Genomic DNA, 16,821 nt, shown 5'->3' with positions numbered 1-16,821 from the left:
GGGATCAGTTTTATCTGCAGTAAAATGAGTAAACTGGTCTGGGATCAGTTTTATCTGCAGTAAAATGAGTTGAAACTGGTCTGGGATCAGTTTTATCTGCAGTAAAATGAGTTTAAACTGGTCTGGGATGAGTTTTATCTGCAGTGAAATGAGTTTAAACTGGTCTGGGATCAGTTTTATCTGCAGTAAAATGAGTTTAAACTGGTCTATGATCAGTTTTATCTGCAGTAAAATAAGTTTAAACTGGTCTGAGATCAGTTTTATCTGCAGTAAAATGAGTTTAAACTGGTCTATGATCAGTTTTATCTGCAGTAAAATAAGTTTAAACTGGTCTGAGATCAGTTTTATCTGCAGTAAAATGAGTTTAAACTGGTCTGGGATCAGTTTTATCTGCAGTAAAATGAGTTTAAACTGGTCTATGATCAGTTTTATCTGCAGTAAAATGAGTAAACTGGTCTGGGATCAGTTTTATCTGCAGTAAAATGAGTTTAAACTGGTCTGAGATCAGTTTTATCTGCAGTAAAATGAGTTTAAACTGGTCTGGGATCAGTTTTATCTGCAGTAAAATGAGTTTAAACTGGTCTGGGATCAGTTTTATCTGCAGTAAAATAAGTTTAAACTGGTCTGGGATCAGTTTTATCTGCAGTAAAATGGGTTTAAACTGGTCTGGGATCAGTTTTATCTGCAGTAAAATGAGTTTAAACTGGTCTGGGATCAGTTTTATCTGCAGTAAAATGAGTTTAAACTGGTCTGAGATCAGTTTTATCTGCAGTAAAATGAGTTTAAACTGGTCTGGGATCAGTTTTATCTGCAGTAAAATAAGTTTAAACTGGTCTGGGATCAGTTTTATCTGCAGTAAAATGAGTTCAAACTGGTCTGGGATCAGTTTTATCTGCAGTAAAATGAGTTTAAACTGGTCTGGGATCAGTTTTATCTGCTGTAAAATGAGTTTAAACTGGTCTATGATCAGTTTTATCTGCAGTAAAATGGGTTTAAACTGGTCTATGATCAGTTTTATCTGCAGTAAAATGAGTAAACTGGTCTGGGATCAGTTTTATCTGCAGTAAAATAAGTTTAAACTGGTCTGGGATCAGTTTTATCTGCAGTAAAATGAGTTTAAACTGGTCTGGGATCAGTTTTATCTGCAGTAAAATAAGTTTAAACTGGTCTGGGATCAGTTTTATCTGCAGTAAAATAAGTTTAAACTGGTCTGGGATCAGTTTTATCTGCAGTGAAATGGGTTTAAACTGGTCTGGGATCAGTTTTATCTGCAGTAAAATGAGTTTAAACTGGTCTGAGATCAGTTTTATCTGCAGGAAAATGAGTTTAACTTGTTTGAGATCAGTTTTATCTGCAGTAAAATGAGTTTAAACTGGTCTAAGATCAGTTTTATCTGCAGTAAAATGAGTAAACTGGTCTGGGATCAGTTTTATCTGCAGTAAAATGAGTTTAAACTGGTCTGGGATCAGTTTTATCTGCAGTAAAATGAGTTTAAACTGGTCTGGGATCAGTTTTATCTGCAGTAAAATGAGTTTAAACTGGTCTGGGATCAGTTTTATCTGCAGTAAAATGAGTTTAAACTGGTCTGGGATCAGTTTTATCTGCAGTAAAATGAGTTTAAACTGGTCTGGGATCAGTTTTATCTGCAGTAAAATAAGTTTAAACTGGTCTGGGATCAGTTTTATCTGCAGTAAAATGGGTTTAAACTGGTCTGGGATCAGTTTTATCTGCAGTAAAATGAGTTTAAACTGGTCTGGGATCAGTTTTATCTGCAGTAAAATGAGTTTAAACTGGTCTGGGATCAGTTTTATCTGCAGTAAAATGGGTTTAAACTGGTCTGGGATCAGTTTTATCTGCAGTAAAATGGGTTTAAACTGGTCTGGGATCAGTTTTATCTGCAGTAAAATGAGTTTAAACTGGTCTGAGATCAGTTTTATCTGCAGTAAAATGAGTTTAACTTGTTTGAGATCAGTTTTATCTGCAGTAAAATGAGTTTAAACTGGTCTGGGATCAGTTTTATCTGCAGTAAAATGAGTTTAAACTGGTCTGGGATCAGTTTTATCTGCAGTAAAATGAGTTTAAACTGGTCTGGGATCAGTTTTATCTGCACTAAAATAAGTTTAAACTGGTCTGGGATCAGTTTTATCTGCAGTAAAATAAGTTTAAACTGGTCTGGGATCAGTTTTATCTGCAGTAAAATGGGTTTAAACTGGTCTGGGATCAGTTTTATCTGCAGTAAAATGAGTAAACTGGTCTGGGATCAGTTTTATCTGCAGTAAAATGAGTTTAAACTGGTCTGGGATCAGTTTTATCTGCAGTAAAATAAGTTTAAACTGGTCTGGGATCAGTTTTATCTGCAGTAAAATGAGTCTAAACTGGTCTGGGATCAGTTTTATCTGCAGTAAAATGAGTTTAAACTGGTCTGGGATCAGTTTTATCTGCAGTAAAATGAGTTTAAACTGGTCTGGGATCAGTTTTATCTGCAGTAAAATGAGTTTAAACTGGTCTGGGATCAGTTTTATCTGCAGTAAAATGAGTTTAACTTGTTTGAGATCAGTTTTATCTGCAGTAAAATGAGTTTAAACTGGTCTAAGATCAGTTTTATCTGCAGTAAAATGAGTAAACTGGTCTGGGATCAGTTTTATCTGCAGTAAAATGAGTTTAAACTGGTCTGGGATCAGTTTTATCTGCACTAAAATAAGTTTAAACTGGTCTGGGATCAGTTTTATCTGCAGTAAAATAAGTTTAAACTGGTCTGGGATCAGTTTTATCTGCAGTAAAATGGGTTTAAACTGGTCTGGGATCAGTTTTATCTGCAGTAAAATGAGTAAACTGGTCTGGGATCAGTTTTATCTGCAGTAAAATGAATTTAAACTGGTCTGGGATCAGTTTTATCTGCAGTAAAATAAGTTTAAACTGGTCTGGGATCAGTTTTATCTGCAGTAAAATGAGTTTAAACTGGTCTGGGATCAGTTTTATCTGCAGTAAAATGAGTTTAAACTGGTCTGGGATCAGTTTTATCTGCAGTAAAATGAGTTTAAACTGGTCTGGGATCAGTTTTATCTGCAGTAAAATGAGTTTAAACTGGTCTGGGATCAGTTTTATCTGCAGTAAAATGAGTTTAAACTGGTCTGGGATCAGTTTTATCTGCAGTAAAATGAGTTTAAACTGGTCTGGGATCAGTTTTATCTTATAGACTACAACATTTTGTGTGTTTTCTTTGTGATGTTTTAAAATCCAGGTAAAACCCGTTCTAAATGGTAAATGGAAACAGTTCAGAAAGCGTGATCCTCAGTCAGTGTACTCCTACGCTGACCTTGACCCCCAGGCCAGCGGGGGTGAGCTGCTGGTTGTTGCGGTCGTTCAGGCCATCCTCCCCCATCAGGGACGTGAGGTGCTGCAGACAGTCGGCGTGACCTTGACAGGCCGAGATGTGGAGGAGGTTGTTCCCATCCTCGTCTCTGATCAGCTCCAGGTTGTCCGCCGCCAGGTGAGGCTGCAGGAGGACACGTTAGAGGCGGGAACGGAGAGAAAACAGGATAAAACATGATGCAGACTCACCAGCAGTGAGATCTGGCCTTCTCTGACGATGTTGATGATGTTCTGGTTCTTCTTGGTCTCCTCGTCCATCTCCGCTCCGGCTCCTCCAAACCCCCTGAGCCCAGCTGGGCCTCCTCCTGGTCCAGGAGCCCAGGGCTTGGAGCCGTCCTGCCTCCCCGTGCTGCACCCCGGCAGGGGGAACATCAGCCCCGGTCCACCTGCAGGCTCCACGCTCGGCCTCTGGGAATCCAGGAAGACACGAGCCGACAGCAGTTTCTCTGGAAATCCAGTCAGAATTGGATCTGATGAGGGTGACGAGGGAGGAGAAGGTGAAGAGATCTTTAAGGTCATACCTGCATCAGAGAAAGAGGAGAGGGAGGAGGAGCAACTGAGGAGGCCAGAGGAGAGCGTTTCAGGCTGGTAACTTCCTCCTCCTGGTGAGCGGTGGAGGTGGTGGAGGTCTGGATCCATGGACTTGGACTTCCTCAGATCGGACCACTTCACCGGAGACAGAACGCAGTACTGGAAGGGAAGCAGCAGAACCAGAGCAGTGAGGTCTGGCGTCACCAGACACGTCGCTTCAAGGAATAAACATCTGAAAGGACCAGATCCACCGTCACAGGCATCAGAAGACATCCGATCATACACCACGAATCTGGGAGTAATCAGATTACTGTAATAATCTGACTTCTTCTCTTTAGAGATTCTAAGATGGTAGTTTACATTTACCAGTTCGCGTGATAACATCACTTCCTATTAGATGTTTGTTTAACCTGGTGTAGCCCGAAGTCTTCGCGTTAGCTGCTAATGTAGGAACGCGCAGTCTTAGCGTTAGCTGCTAATGTGGGAACGCGCAGTCTTAGCGTTAGCTGCTAATGTGGGAACGCGCAGTCTTAGCGTTAGCTGCTAATGTGGGAACGCGCAGTCTTAGCGTTAGCTGCTAATGTGGGAACGCGCAGTCTTAGCGTTAGCTGCTAATGTGGGAACGCGCAGTCTTAGCGTTAGCTGCTAATGTGGGAACGCGCAGTCTTAGCGTTAGCTGCTAATGTGGGAACGCGCAGTCTTAGCGTTGGCTGCTAATGTGGGAACGCGCAGTCTTAGCGTTGGCTGCTAATGTGGGAACGCGCAGTCTTCGCGTTGGCTGCTATTGTGGGAACGCGCAGTCTTCGCGTTAGCTGCTAATGTGGGAACGCGCAGTCTTCGCGTTGGCTGCTAATGTGGGAACGCGCAGTCTTCGCGTTGGCTGCTTATGTGGGAACGCGCAGTCTTCGCGTTGGCTGCTATTGTGGGAACGCGCAGTCTTCGCGTTGGCTGCTATTGTGGGAACGCGCAGTCTTCGCGTTAGCTGCTATTGTGGGAACGCGCAGTCTTCGCGTTAGCTGCTAATGTGGGAACGCGCAGTCTTCGCGTTAGCTGCTAATGTGGGAACGCGCAGTCTTCGCGTTGGCTGCTTATGTGGGAACGCGCAGTCTTCGCGTTGGCTGCTATTGTGGGAACGCGCAGTCTTCGCGTTGGCTGCTATTGTGGGAACGCGCAGTCTTCGCGTTAGCTGCTAATGTGGGAACCCGCAGTCTTCGCGTTAGCTGCTAATGTGGGAACGCGCAGTCTTCGCGTTAGCTGCTAATGTGGGAACGCGCAGTCTTCGCGTTAGCTGCTAATGTGGGAACGCGCAGTCTTCGCGTTAGCTGCTAATGTGGGAACGCGCAGTCTTCGCGTTAGCTGCTAATGTGGGAACGCGCAGTCTTCGCGTTAGCTGCTAATGTGGGAACGCGCAGTCTTCGCGTTAGCTGCTAATGTGGGAACGCGCAGTCTTAGCGTTAGCTGCTAATGTGGGAACGCGCAGTCTTAGCGTTGGCTGCTAATGTGGGAACGCGCAGTCTTAGCGTTGGCTGCTAATGTGGGAACGCGCAGTCTTAGCGTTGGCTGCTAATGTGGGAACGCGCAGTCTTAGCGTTGGCTGCTAATGTGGGAACGCGCAGTCTTCGCGTTGGCTGCTAATGTGGGAACGCGCAGTCTTCGCGTTGGCTGCTAATGTGGGAACGCGCAGTCTTCGCGTTGGCTGCTAATGTGGGAACGCGCAGTCTTCGCGTTAGCTGCTAATGTGGGAACGCGCAGTCTTCGCGTTAGCTGCTAATGTGGGAACGCGCAGTCTTCGCGTTAGCTGCTAATGTGGGAACGCGCAGTCTTCGCGTTAGCTGCTTATGTGGGAAAGCGCAGTCTTCGCGTTAGCTGCTAATGTGGGAAAGCGCAGTCTTCGCGTTAGCTGCTAATGTGGGAAAGCGCAGTCTTCGCGTTAGCTGCTAATGTGGGAAAGCGCAGTCTTCGCGTTAGCTGCTAATGTGGGAAAGCGCAGTCTTCGCGTTAGCTGCTAATGTGGGAACCCGCAGTCTTCGCGTTAGCTGCTAATGTGGGAACGCGCAGTCTTCGCGTTAGCTGCTAATGTGGGAAAGCGCAGTCTTCGCGTTAGCTGCTAATGTGGGAACGCGCAGTCTTCGCGTTGGCTGCTATTGTGGGAACGCGCAGTCTTCGCGTTAGCTGCTATTGTGGGAACGCGCAGTCTTCGCGTTAGCTGCTAATGTGGGAACGCGCAGTCTTCGCGTTAGCTGCTAATGTGGGAACGCGCAGTCTTCGCGTTGGCTGCTTATGTGGGAACGCGCAGTCTTCGCGTTGGCTGCTATTGTGGGAACGCGCAGTCTTCGCGTTGGCTGCTATTGTGGGAACGCGCAGTCTTCGCGTTAGCTGCTAATGTGGGAACCCGCAGTCTTCGCGTTAGCTGCTAATGTGGGAACGCGCAGTCTTCGCGTTAGCTGCTAATGTGGGAACGCGCAGTCTTCGCGTTAGCTGCTAATGTGGGAACGCGCAGTCTTCGCGTTAGCTGCTAATGTGGGAACGCGCAGTCTTCGCGTTAGCTGCTAATGTGGGAACGCGCAGTCTTCGCGTTAGCTGCTAATGTGGGAACGCGCAGTCTTCGCGTTAGCTGCTAATGTGGGAACGCGCAGTCTTAGCGTTAGCTGCTAATGTGGGAACGCGCAGTCTTAGCGTTGGCTGCTAATGTGGGAACGCGCAGTCTTAGCGTTGGCTGCTAATGTGGGAACGCGCAGTCTTAGCGTTGGCTGCTAATGTGGGAACGCGCAGTCTTCGCGTTGGCTGCTAATGTGGGAACGCGCAGTCTTCGCGTTGGCTGCTAATGTGGGAACGCGCAGTCTTCGCGTTGGCTGCTAATGTGGGAACGCGCAGTCTTCGCGTTAGCTGCTAATGTGGGAACGCGCAGTCTTCGCGTTAGCTGCTAATGTGGGAACGCGCAGTCTTCGCGTTAGCTGCTAATGTGGGAACGCGCAGTCTTCGCGTTAGCTGCTTATGTGGGAAAGCGCAGTCTTCGCGTTAGCTGCTAATGTGGGAAAGCGCAGTCTTCGCGTTAGCTGCTAATGTGGGAAAGCGCAGTCTTCGCGTTAGCTGCTAATGTGGGAAAGCGCAGTCTTCGCGTTAGCTGCTAATGTGGGAAAGCGCAGTCTTCGCGTTAGCTGCTAATGTGGGAACCCGCAGTCTTCGCGTTAGCTGCTAATGTGGGAACGCGCAGTCTTCGCGTTAGCTGCTAATGTGGGAAAGCGCAGTCTTCGCGTTAGCTGCTAATGTGGGAAAGCGCAGTCTTCGCGTTAGCTGCTAATGTGGGAAAGCGCAGTCTTCGCGTTAGCTGCTAATGTGGGAAAGCGCAGTCTTCGCGTTAGCTGCTAATGTGGGAAAGCGCAGTCTTCGCGTTAGCTGCTAATGTGGGAACGCGCAGTCTTCGCGTTAGCTGCTAATGTGGGAAAGCGCAGTCTTCGCGTTAGCTGCTAATGTGGGAAAGCGCAGTCTTCGCGTTAGCTGCTAATGTGGGAAAGCGCAGTCTTCGCGTTAGCTGCTAATGTGGGAACCTGCAGTCTTCGCGTTAGCTGCTAATGTGGGAACGCGCAGTCTTCGCGTTAGCTGCTAATGTGGGAACGCGCAGTCTTCGCGTTAGCTGCTAATGTGGGAACGCGCAGTCTTCGCGTTAGCTGCTAATGTGGGAACGCGCAGTCTTCGCGTTAGCTGCTAATGTGGGAACGCGCAGTCTTCGCGTTAGCTGCTAATGTGGGAACGCGCAGTCTTAGCGTTAGCTGCTAATGTGGGAACCTGCAGTCTTCGCGTTAGCTGCTAATGTGGGAAAGCGCAGTCTTCGCGTTAGCTGCTAATGTGGGAACCTGCAGTCTTCGCGTTAGCTGCTAATGTGGGAACCCGCAGTCTTCGCATTAGCTGCTTATGTGGGAACCCACAGTCTTCGCGTTAGCTGCTAATGTGGGAACCCGCAGTCTTCGCGTTAGCTGCTAATGTGGGAAAGCGCAGTCTTCGCGTTAGCTGCTAATGTGGAAACCTGCAGTCTTCATGTTAGCTGCTAATGTGGGAACCTGCAGTCTTCGCGTTAGCTGCTAATGTGGGAACGCGCAGTCTTCGCGTTAGCTGCTAATGTGGGAACGCGCAGTCTTCGCGTTAGCTGCTAATGTGGGAACGCGCAGTCTTCGCGTTAGCTGCTAATGTGGGAACGCGCAGTCTTCGCGTTAGCTGCTAATGTGGGAACGCGCAGTCTTCGCGTTAGCTGCTAATGTGGGAACGCGCAGTCTTCGCGTTAGCTGCTAATGTGGGAACGCGCAGTCTTCGCGTTAGCTGCTAATGTGGGAACGCGCAGTCTTCGCGTTAGCTGCTAATGTGGGAAAGCGCAGTCTTCGCGTTAGCTGCTAATGTGGGAAAGCGCAGTCTTCGCGTTAGCTGCTAATGTGGGAACCTGCAGTCTTCGCGTTAGCTGCTAATGTGGGAACCCGCAGTCTTCGCATTAGCTGCTTATGTGGGAACCCACAGTCTTCGCGTTAGCTGCTAATGTGGGAACCCGCAGTCTTAGCGTTAGCTGCTAATGTGGGAAAGCGCAGTCTTCGCGTTAGCTGCTAATGTGGAAACCTGCAGTCTTCATGTTAGCTGCTAATGTGGGAACCTGCAGTCTTCGCGTTAGCTGCTAATGTGGGAACCCGCAGTCTTCGCGTTAGCTGCTTATGTGGGAACCCACAGTCTTCGCGTTAGCTGCTTATGTGGGAACCCACAGTCTTCGCGTTAGCTGCTAATGTGGGAACCCACAGTCTTAGCGTTAGCTGCTAATGTGTTTATTTTTCTTAAACCCAGCTATGTGTCGGACAAAACACAGAGGTGGCGACCAGCCTAAACTTGAAGCTTTAGTCAGGCGGCTGTGAAACCTCAAACCCAGAGGTCATGTGATCTGCTGGCTAACTCACCTGGGTCTGTGAGCCACTGCTGCCCAGGCTCGAAGGCTCATTCAGGGCTAAAGCGGAGCTCTTTGCGCCTCCTCCTCGGCTCCTCTCCAGGGTCCCGCCCCCCACGTTACTTCCCGCCACCGAACGCTTGTCTTGGGGGACACGAGGCAGCGTGGACATCTGCTGACTGGACTTGATATAAGGCACATCCAGGATCTCGTCCATGTCCAGATCGTAGTGTTCCAGCTCCCCAAACAGAGCCTGGGGGTTGTTGCCCCCCAGACCTTTCACCTTCCCACCGGATTCATCAGAGGAGCAGGAGGCGTTGGTCGGCTTGTCTGAGCGGGGGGCGTCCCTCCCGACCTCACCCTGCTCTCCCAGAGCCAGCCCCGAGCCCTGGGCCTTCCCGTCAGGGTCCGAGTCGCTGGTCTCCGGTTGGTGTTTGAGGGGTGACACCCGCTTCACCGGACGGAACTTACTGTGAACCTCGGCGAGCCCCGTGGGTTTGATCCCCCCGCCACCGTGGGAGGAAACGATGCGGCTCCAGTTGATAGCCGGAGCTGCCGGAAGACGAAGCCATGACAGATCAAAGCTGCAACTTTATTTAAATTTAGGTTAAAACAGAACAAACCGGGTCACCTGGTCGGTCCTCTGCCGGGACATCGCTCCTCCTGGACAGCTCCGGGATGCTCTTCAGAGACGTGACGGCATACTGAGCGACAAAAACATAGAAGAAGAAGACATGGTGACATCATCACTCCTGAGGTCTCCTAGCAACACGGTCATCATCTACCTGCCTGAATGAGGTAAACCTGAACTCATACTGACCGCTGAGTCATCGGAAAAGTCAATCTCATCCAGGTCCAGGTATTCAGGAGCCTCCATCTTCATCAGCACATCATCAGCCTCGCAACCAGCTGCAGACAACATCCGTCACATTAGATAACTGGGAATCTGTAAAAAGCTTTGTCCCGGGCGTACAGAAATTCCTTCTAATTATCGGAATCATTATCCACTGTAGATGGAGGGATCTTCTCAAGTGGCACAATTTCATGTTGAGGAAAATATTTGTAAAATTTCTCTAAACTTTAGACACATTTTTTAAACAGACTGAACCTCCATCCACATTTCACTCCTGAGAGACTCTACTTCTCCAAAGTGCTCTTCTCGTTCCAGTCATGAAAGTGAGCTGTGACTTTTTCAGTTTGTTCTTTAAAAGAACCTGAAGAGCTCCAGCATCTAGCTCTGTCCCCATCATACAGAGTTTCCTTCTGATTCTCTGAACCATCTGATGATGATCTGATGATCCTTAAAGGTAGAGTATGTAAGATTTTCAATATTTTCAAAATAAATTAACTAAAATAACTACAAACAGAATTAGACAGTTTTTGTTTTTTTTTTAAACATGTAGGTTCCAGTCTGTCCATATTTGATGCGTTATTAAATTACAAGTTTAATTAATGACAAAGACCCTTCTTAAATGTTTGCCTACCAGTAAAAAAAAAAAAGTGCTTTTTGTCATTTGTCATTAACTAAACTTGTAATTTAATTACGCATCAAATATGGACAGACTAGAATCTACATGTTTAAAAAACTATCTAATTATGATTGTAGTTATTTTATTAGTTAATTTATTTTGAAAATATTGAAACTCTTACATACTCTACCTTTAAAGTCTGAGGAACATTATTCTGTTCCTCAGACTTTAAAGTTCTGTTCTTCAAACTGCTGGGTGAAGTTTGTGGATGGAGTTTATCCAGAAGCTAATCACAGCTATCTGCTGCTGGGTGAAGTAAAGGGAGTTTACCCTGAAGCTGTAGAAGTTTTTCAGACAGTGGAGCAGCAAGTGACTAAACTCTGAAAAAAAAAGTTGCCGTTTAAATTGAAGACGAGGAAAATAACTGGTTTTGTTGGAGCTGAACGCTCATGTAGGTGTTTAGTTCACCTTGGCTACTGCTACTGCGCCTGCGTGTGAGCGGCTGCACGTCTGTTTGCTCGGATGAGTGTTTTTGGCATCTAGGCTGGTTTGAGTGTCTTTTCTAATCTTTTCTATAATGCTGGTTAGCATTAATAGACTGGTGTACTCGAAAGAGGAGTTACTGGCACTGAAAGACAATGTTAAGGCCTGTATGCGCCATTTGATTCCATTGGAGCTAAGGCGGAAGTACCGGGGATGCCGAGGCGGTCGTAAACACAAGGCAAGAGTAAAGGCTAGAATCGCCAAACGGAGGATTTTTAAACCACCGATTCCCTCTGTTGTTATGGGAAATGTGAATGCCTTGTCTAACAAGATGGATGTGCTTACCGCGCTGGTTGGGAGCCAACGGAGCTACAAGGAGAGCTGTCTTCTCATCTTCACTGAGACATGGCTAACCAGCCTTGTAGTGGACGCTAATGTGGACCTGCCCGGCTTTTCCACCATTCGAGCAGATCGGGATCCTGATGCATCCGGAAAGCGCAAAGGCGGGGGACTCATTCTGTATGCTAACAAGCGGTGGTGTCATCCCAACCATCTGACTGTTAAATCCGTGATTTGCACCCGCAATTTGGAGCTGCTAGCTGTTAGCATCAGACCGTACTACGTACCACGTGAGTTCTCGCACGTCATCGCGCTGTGTGTTTACATTCCTCCGAGAGCGGACGCAGAGGCGGTGCGTGAGGCTATCTATAACACCACCACAGCACTTCAGTCCCAACATCCAGATGCATTCTTTCTTCTCTCCGGTGATTTTAATCATGTCACCCTGGATTCTACTCTGCCATCTTTCCACCAGTATGTCAGCTGCCCCACTAGGAAAAATAAGACTATAGATCTTTTGTATGCAAATACCATGGATGCATACTCAGCTTCTCCCCTTCCTCCACTGGGCAGATCCGACCACAACCTTGTCCACCTACAGCCCACCTACACTCCTCTTGTGAAGAGGCAAACTGCTACAACCAGGCAGGTCCGCAGGTGGTCCCCTGAGGCAAAGGATGCACTCAGACACTGCTTTGCCACCACAGACTGGAATGTATTAGTGGACTCACATGGGGAGGACCTAGAGGGGGCAGTGGGTTGCCTGACTGACTATATAAATTTTTGTGAGCAGCAGGCGGTGCCTGTTAAGTCAGTAAAGTGCTTTGCAAACAACAAGCCTTGGATAACATCTAATGTAAAGGGTATGCTAAACACAAAGAAGAGGGTGTTTGGGAGGAAAAATAGTGAAAGGATGAGGGAGGTTCAGAAGGAAGTCAAAACCTGCCTGAAGGAGGCTAAGGAGGCTTACAGCAAGAAGCTTGAGAGGAAGCTGACTGACAACAACATGCGGGAGGTCTGGAATGGTATTAAAACCATTACTGGCTGCAGCAGTAAAAGCAATGTTGGCTGTATGGACATAAAAAGAGCTGAGGAGCTGAACACTTTTTTTAATCGGTTCAGTTCCCCACCAACTGCCTGCTCACCTCAACAGCCCTCCTCATGCCGCCCTGATCATCACCATCCAGCTGCCTCTCTCTCACTTTCAAACGCCACTCTCACCTCAACTCCAACCTTCATCACTGCGGACCAGGTGACAACTGAGCTGCGACGTCTCCATCCAAGGAAGGCCCCGGGTCCGGACCAGGTCTGCCCGAGGCTCTTGAGGACCTGTGCTGCTGAGTTGGGGGACCCTCTACAGCAGGTCTACAACCTGAGCCTGCAGCAGGGGAGAGTTCCTTCTATGTGGAAAACCTCCTGCATCGTTCCAGTTCCCAAGAAGAGTCGGCCTCGGGAGCTGAACGACTACAGGCCGGTCGCACTTACATCGCACGTCATGAAGACACTGGAGCGACTGGTCCTGCAAATTGTGCACCCTCAGGTGCTGGGAGGACGGGACCCCCTCCAATTTGCCTATCAGGAGAAGGTGGGAGTGGAGGATGCTGTCCTCTACCTTCTACACCGTGCCCTTACATACCTGGATGTTGGAGGGTGCATGGTGAGGATGCTGTTCTTTGACTTTTCCAGCGCGTTTAATACCATCCAGCCCAGCCTTCTCCGGGAGAAGCTGAACATCATGGCTGTGGACCCTCACCTCGTGACCTGGATTTCAGACTATCTGACTAATAGGTCACAGTTTGTCCGAGTGGGGGGGTGTAGGTCCTCAACATTGACCTGCAGTATTGGAGCACCTCAGGGCACGGTGTTGTCGCCCCTCCTCTTCACTCTTTACACCTCTGACTTTCAGTACAACTCAGATACATGCCACATGCAGAAGTTCTCTGATGACACTGCAATTGTGGCATGTATTAGGGAGGGTGAAGAGGGGGAGTACAGGGGCCTGGTGAAGGACTTTGTGGAGTGGTGCCAGCACAACAAGCTCCAGCTTAATACATCAGAGACAAAGGAGCTGGTGCTGGATTTCCGCAGGGCGCCCCCTGCTGTACAGTCCATCAACATCAGTGGATCTGAGGTGGAGGTGGTCTCTAACTACAAATATCTGGGGCTGCAGCTGGATAACAGTCTGAGCTGGGCAGCTAACACAGATGCTGTGTACAAAAAGGCTCAGAGCAGGATGTATTTTTTAAGAAGGCTGGCATCCTTTAGAGTCTGTTCAAAGTTACTGTACATGTTCTACCAATCGATTGTATCTAGTGCTCTTTTTTATGCTGTTGTGTGCTGGGGGGGCAACGCTAAAAAGAGGGACACTCAGAGGCTGGACAGGCTCATAAGGAAAGCAGGCTCTGTGGTTGGACTCGGCCTGGACTCTGTGGAAAAGGTGGTGGAGCAGAGGACGCTCGCTAAGATCAGGGCAATCCTCTCCAATCAGAGCCACCCCCTATATCTTGTCTTCTCTCGGCAGAGGAGCTCTGTTAGCTCCAGGTTTCTCTCATTGGGCTGCTCCACTGATAGACTAAAAAACTCTTTCATCCCTCGTGCCATCAGGCTGTATAATGCAGCCACTTCAGGGAGGAGCAGGAGAGACTGATACTAGTCCTGAACTTTGTTTTTTTCAGTGACTTAACTTGTAGCACCTTAACCTGTAGCACTTTATCTTTTAATGCTGTTGAATTATTTATTTGTCTGGTTTTTTTAAACTTTAAATTTTCTCTTTTGCTGTTTTATGAATGTGAGCAACGGACAACTGCACAATTTCCTTCGGGATTAATAAAGTATTTATCTATCTATCTATCTATCTGGTTAAGCACCCAAGTGTAAGGTTCAATTCCCACATCTCCCTGACCCACTTTCTCCTCTGCTGCTGGACAGTGAAGTACAGTAGAGCCCGCACCATGTCACACACTGTGTACAAATGTTTTACAGTTTCCATCTGGACTATTTATAAATAACATTGTAAAAACAATTAACGACAGAATTTTTTGGTAAAAACAGGTTTCAGCTGTAAAGAAGTCACTCTGGCCCTGGGTCAGATCCGGCTGCCGACGCCTGGTCCAGATGTTAACCAGCCACGAGAAATGAGGACTAACTTGCTAATTTAGTGGAAAAAACCAACGAGGACCCAGAAGGAAAGAGATGTGATAACGGCGTCTTGTAGAAACCGAGAAACGTTTGTTCGCCAAACTAACCTGGACATAATTCACTTCCAGCTAACAGAGTCAAAGCAGTAGACCGGAGTGATCCAGTCGGTCCCGCAGGGTCCAGCAAGTTTCCCTGATCCGAACACACCTGGATTCTACCGTACTTTAGCAGAAACGTTCCTCCAAAGCGAACACATGTAAGACGGGAACGATTACCTGGATCCAAAACTCAGTGAAGTTCTGCACAATGATCCAGTTTTAATCAGTAGTGACTCATTAAACTCTGAAATTTATTCAACTCAGTGAAACAAAAACATTTGCAGCAGATAAACAACTAAAACCTGCAGAGACGGGACTGTCAACAGCAGAGTCCAACTTCCCAAACGTTTTGTCCAGATGTGCAGAAACCTGTTAGAGATTCATTCATTCACGAGACGGCGAACATCTAAAACCTGCAGGACAGCAAATCCCAGGGACGAGCTTACACACACACACACACACACGTCTAATTAAAATAACCTTTTCCAGTTCACCACAAGCCATTTCTGTCGGGTGTGTGGCAAATACCTAAAACCTGCAGGATGGTGGCCCTCAAGGACCAAACTGATCATATCTACATTACATCAGAAATTTAGTGAAAATTCATCAAAATTCTGCAGATTTATGAGGTGAAAAGACAGAACTGCATGTTTTAGTTATTCTGTTAAAGCTTCATATTCAGGCTTTTTCTGGACAAAAAAGAACAAAAATATTTAGAAAGAAAATTAATTTAATTACTTTTTTTTTTTTTATGTTATAAAGGTGAAGAAGAAAAAACCTACTTAGGATACTTATTCAGATCCGAAATAAAAATAAAACTTGTGGGAAAATACATTTTAAGCGGATAAATGTAGATTAAAAATGTTTAAAACAGAACAAACCAGTTTATTAATGAGTGAAAAAGTCTCGTGGTTTCTCATAGTTTATGTTTTACAGGACAGACTTTTGCTCTTTTCCTTCCAGACAGCTGACTTATTCATCAAATGATTAAATCAGCTGATTGCTGCGCGTGAAGCAGCAGGATGCTAATTAGCTAAGCTAGCTGGCTAATTAGCACCAGGAGGCTAACGGGGAAGCTAACAGGCTAGCAGCTGGAAAACCAGCTCATCGGATGGAGAACAGGAGCTCCGAACAGCTCGCGCTTTGCTCCTGGCACGCGGACACCCTGCGGGATACGGTACCGTGTCGAAGTGCGGGGCGACCCGAGGCAGCTGGCTGGTTTGCGTGGCTGGGGCAGCGGGCAGACGCTGGAGCAGCTAGCGGGGCTGGAGCTGCAGAGATCCAGCTGTTTTTTCTCCTTCTGCCGCCTCGATGTCCTGAAAGCACAAAGAACACAGACAGGATGAGGAGACAGAGCTCCCACTCTGACCACATTTCTAAAGACCAAAGTAATCGGAAAAGAAATGCTTATTTACAACAACAAAAAAACTACTTTCATTTAACTAAAGATAAATATCAACTTAATACATTCATGTCCTTCATTCTGCTGTCAGACTGAACAACTCACCTGTACAGTCATGGTACTATGTACTACGTATTTATATTGTACTGTCTAATACCTCCGTTATCACTTTCTGCATCGTCATACTTTTCTCATATTCCACATTCACCATGTAAACATGTAAATAACTTTTTACACTTTTATTTATATGTATTTGTATATTTGTTATATTTATATTTGTTGTTCATTTGTTCTGTTTGTTTCCTGCTCAGTATTCAGTCAGAGCTGCTGTAACGAGTGAATTTCTCCACGGTGAGATTAAATAAAGTCAAAGTCTTTTTTTAACTCATCGATGCAATTTGTAGTCATTTACGATCTTTAGTGCGCAAAGTTTGTGTCTGTCATGGCTTCAATAGACGATCTTTGGGAGACAGAGCCGTTATTCAGCCTGTTATCCTTAAAATAAAAACTGTTCATAAAACACATTTTTACACGGAAAATATGACAAATATGATCAATAATATTTAATAATAAAACCATCACTAAATAAATACACATGAGACGCAGAAAGATAAAAGTTTCATTCTATTTCCTCTTTTTGTTTTTTTTCATGTTGCTACGAGGAAAAAGAAAAAAGAATGATGACTTACAGTGATTATATAAATAGTAAAGTCAGTTAGTTTTTTGTTTTTTTTTATCGTTAACAGATGATTTTTGGGAGAATAAAGATCGGAGGTTGTTGGAGGACAAAGACTTCGTCGTCATGGTGAGGATGTGAGCTGTGTGACATCATCACCCTGCTGTTTCCATCAGAAGATGCTGCACAGGCTCAGAAAGGGATGGACATGGAAGGAGATCCTGCTGATCCAGATCAGGACGGAACCTTGATCATCTGGATGGAGACTCATCAGACCAGTTTTCCATCTTCCATGGACCAGTTCTGGTGAGTCTGTGTGAGTCATAGCCTCAGTTTCCGTCTGAACAGGTGAGCGACGGGGGTCAAGCAGAAACAGGGAGAGGGTCGTGGCTTCA

The 16,821-nt window shown here is 46.5% G+C and overlaps 1 protein-coding gene across 1 annotated transcript in view; it reads right to left on the bottom strand.

Moving 5' to 3' along the window:
- sncaip (synuclein, alpha interacting protein) overlaps window positions 1–15,643 on the bottom strand; it is a 40,423-nt gene extending 24,780 nt beyond the window's left edge. Inside the window, exons 1-7 of the mRNA XM_079250748.1 lie at window positions 15,530–15,643; window positions 9,642–9,730; window positions 9,453–9,525; window positions 8,835–9,373; window positions 3,894–4,062; window positions 3,562–3,818; window positions 3,317–3,496 (exon numbers count right to left, since the gene is read on the bottom strand). Coding sequence (XP_079106874.1) covers window positions 3,317–3,496; window positions 3,562–3,818; window positions 3,894–4,062; window positions 8,835–9,373; window positions 9,453–9,525; window positions 9,642–9,704 — 1,281 coding nt within the window. The 5' untranslated portion in view covers window positions 9,705–9,730; window positions 15,530–15,643. The remainder of the gene's footprint in view (window positions 1–3,316; window positions 3,497–3,561; window positions 3,819–3,893; window positions 4,063–8,834; window positions 9,374–9,452; window positions 9,526–9,641; window positions 9,731–15,529) is intronic.
- Between the last annotated feature and the right edge of the window lie 1,178 nt (window positions 15,644–16,821).

The sequence above is a fragment of the Telmatherina bonti genome, assembly GCF_933228915.1.
Source record: "Telmatherina bonti genome assembly, chromosome: 13".
NCBI classification, from domain to species: domain Eukaryota; kingdom Metazoa; phylum Chordata; class Actinopteri; order Atheriniformes; family Telmatherinidae; genus Telmatherina; species Telmatherina bonti.
The sequence above is the reverse complement of the archived record's forward strand: the minus strand, read 5'-3'. Positions and strand labels throughout refer to the sequence as shown.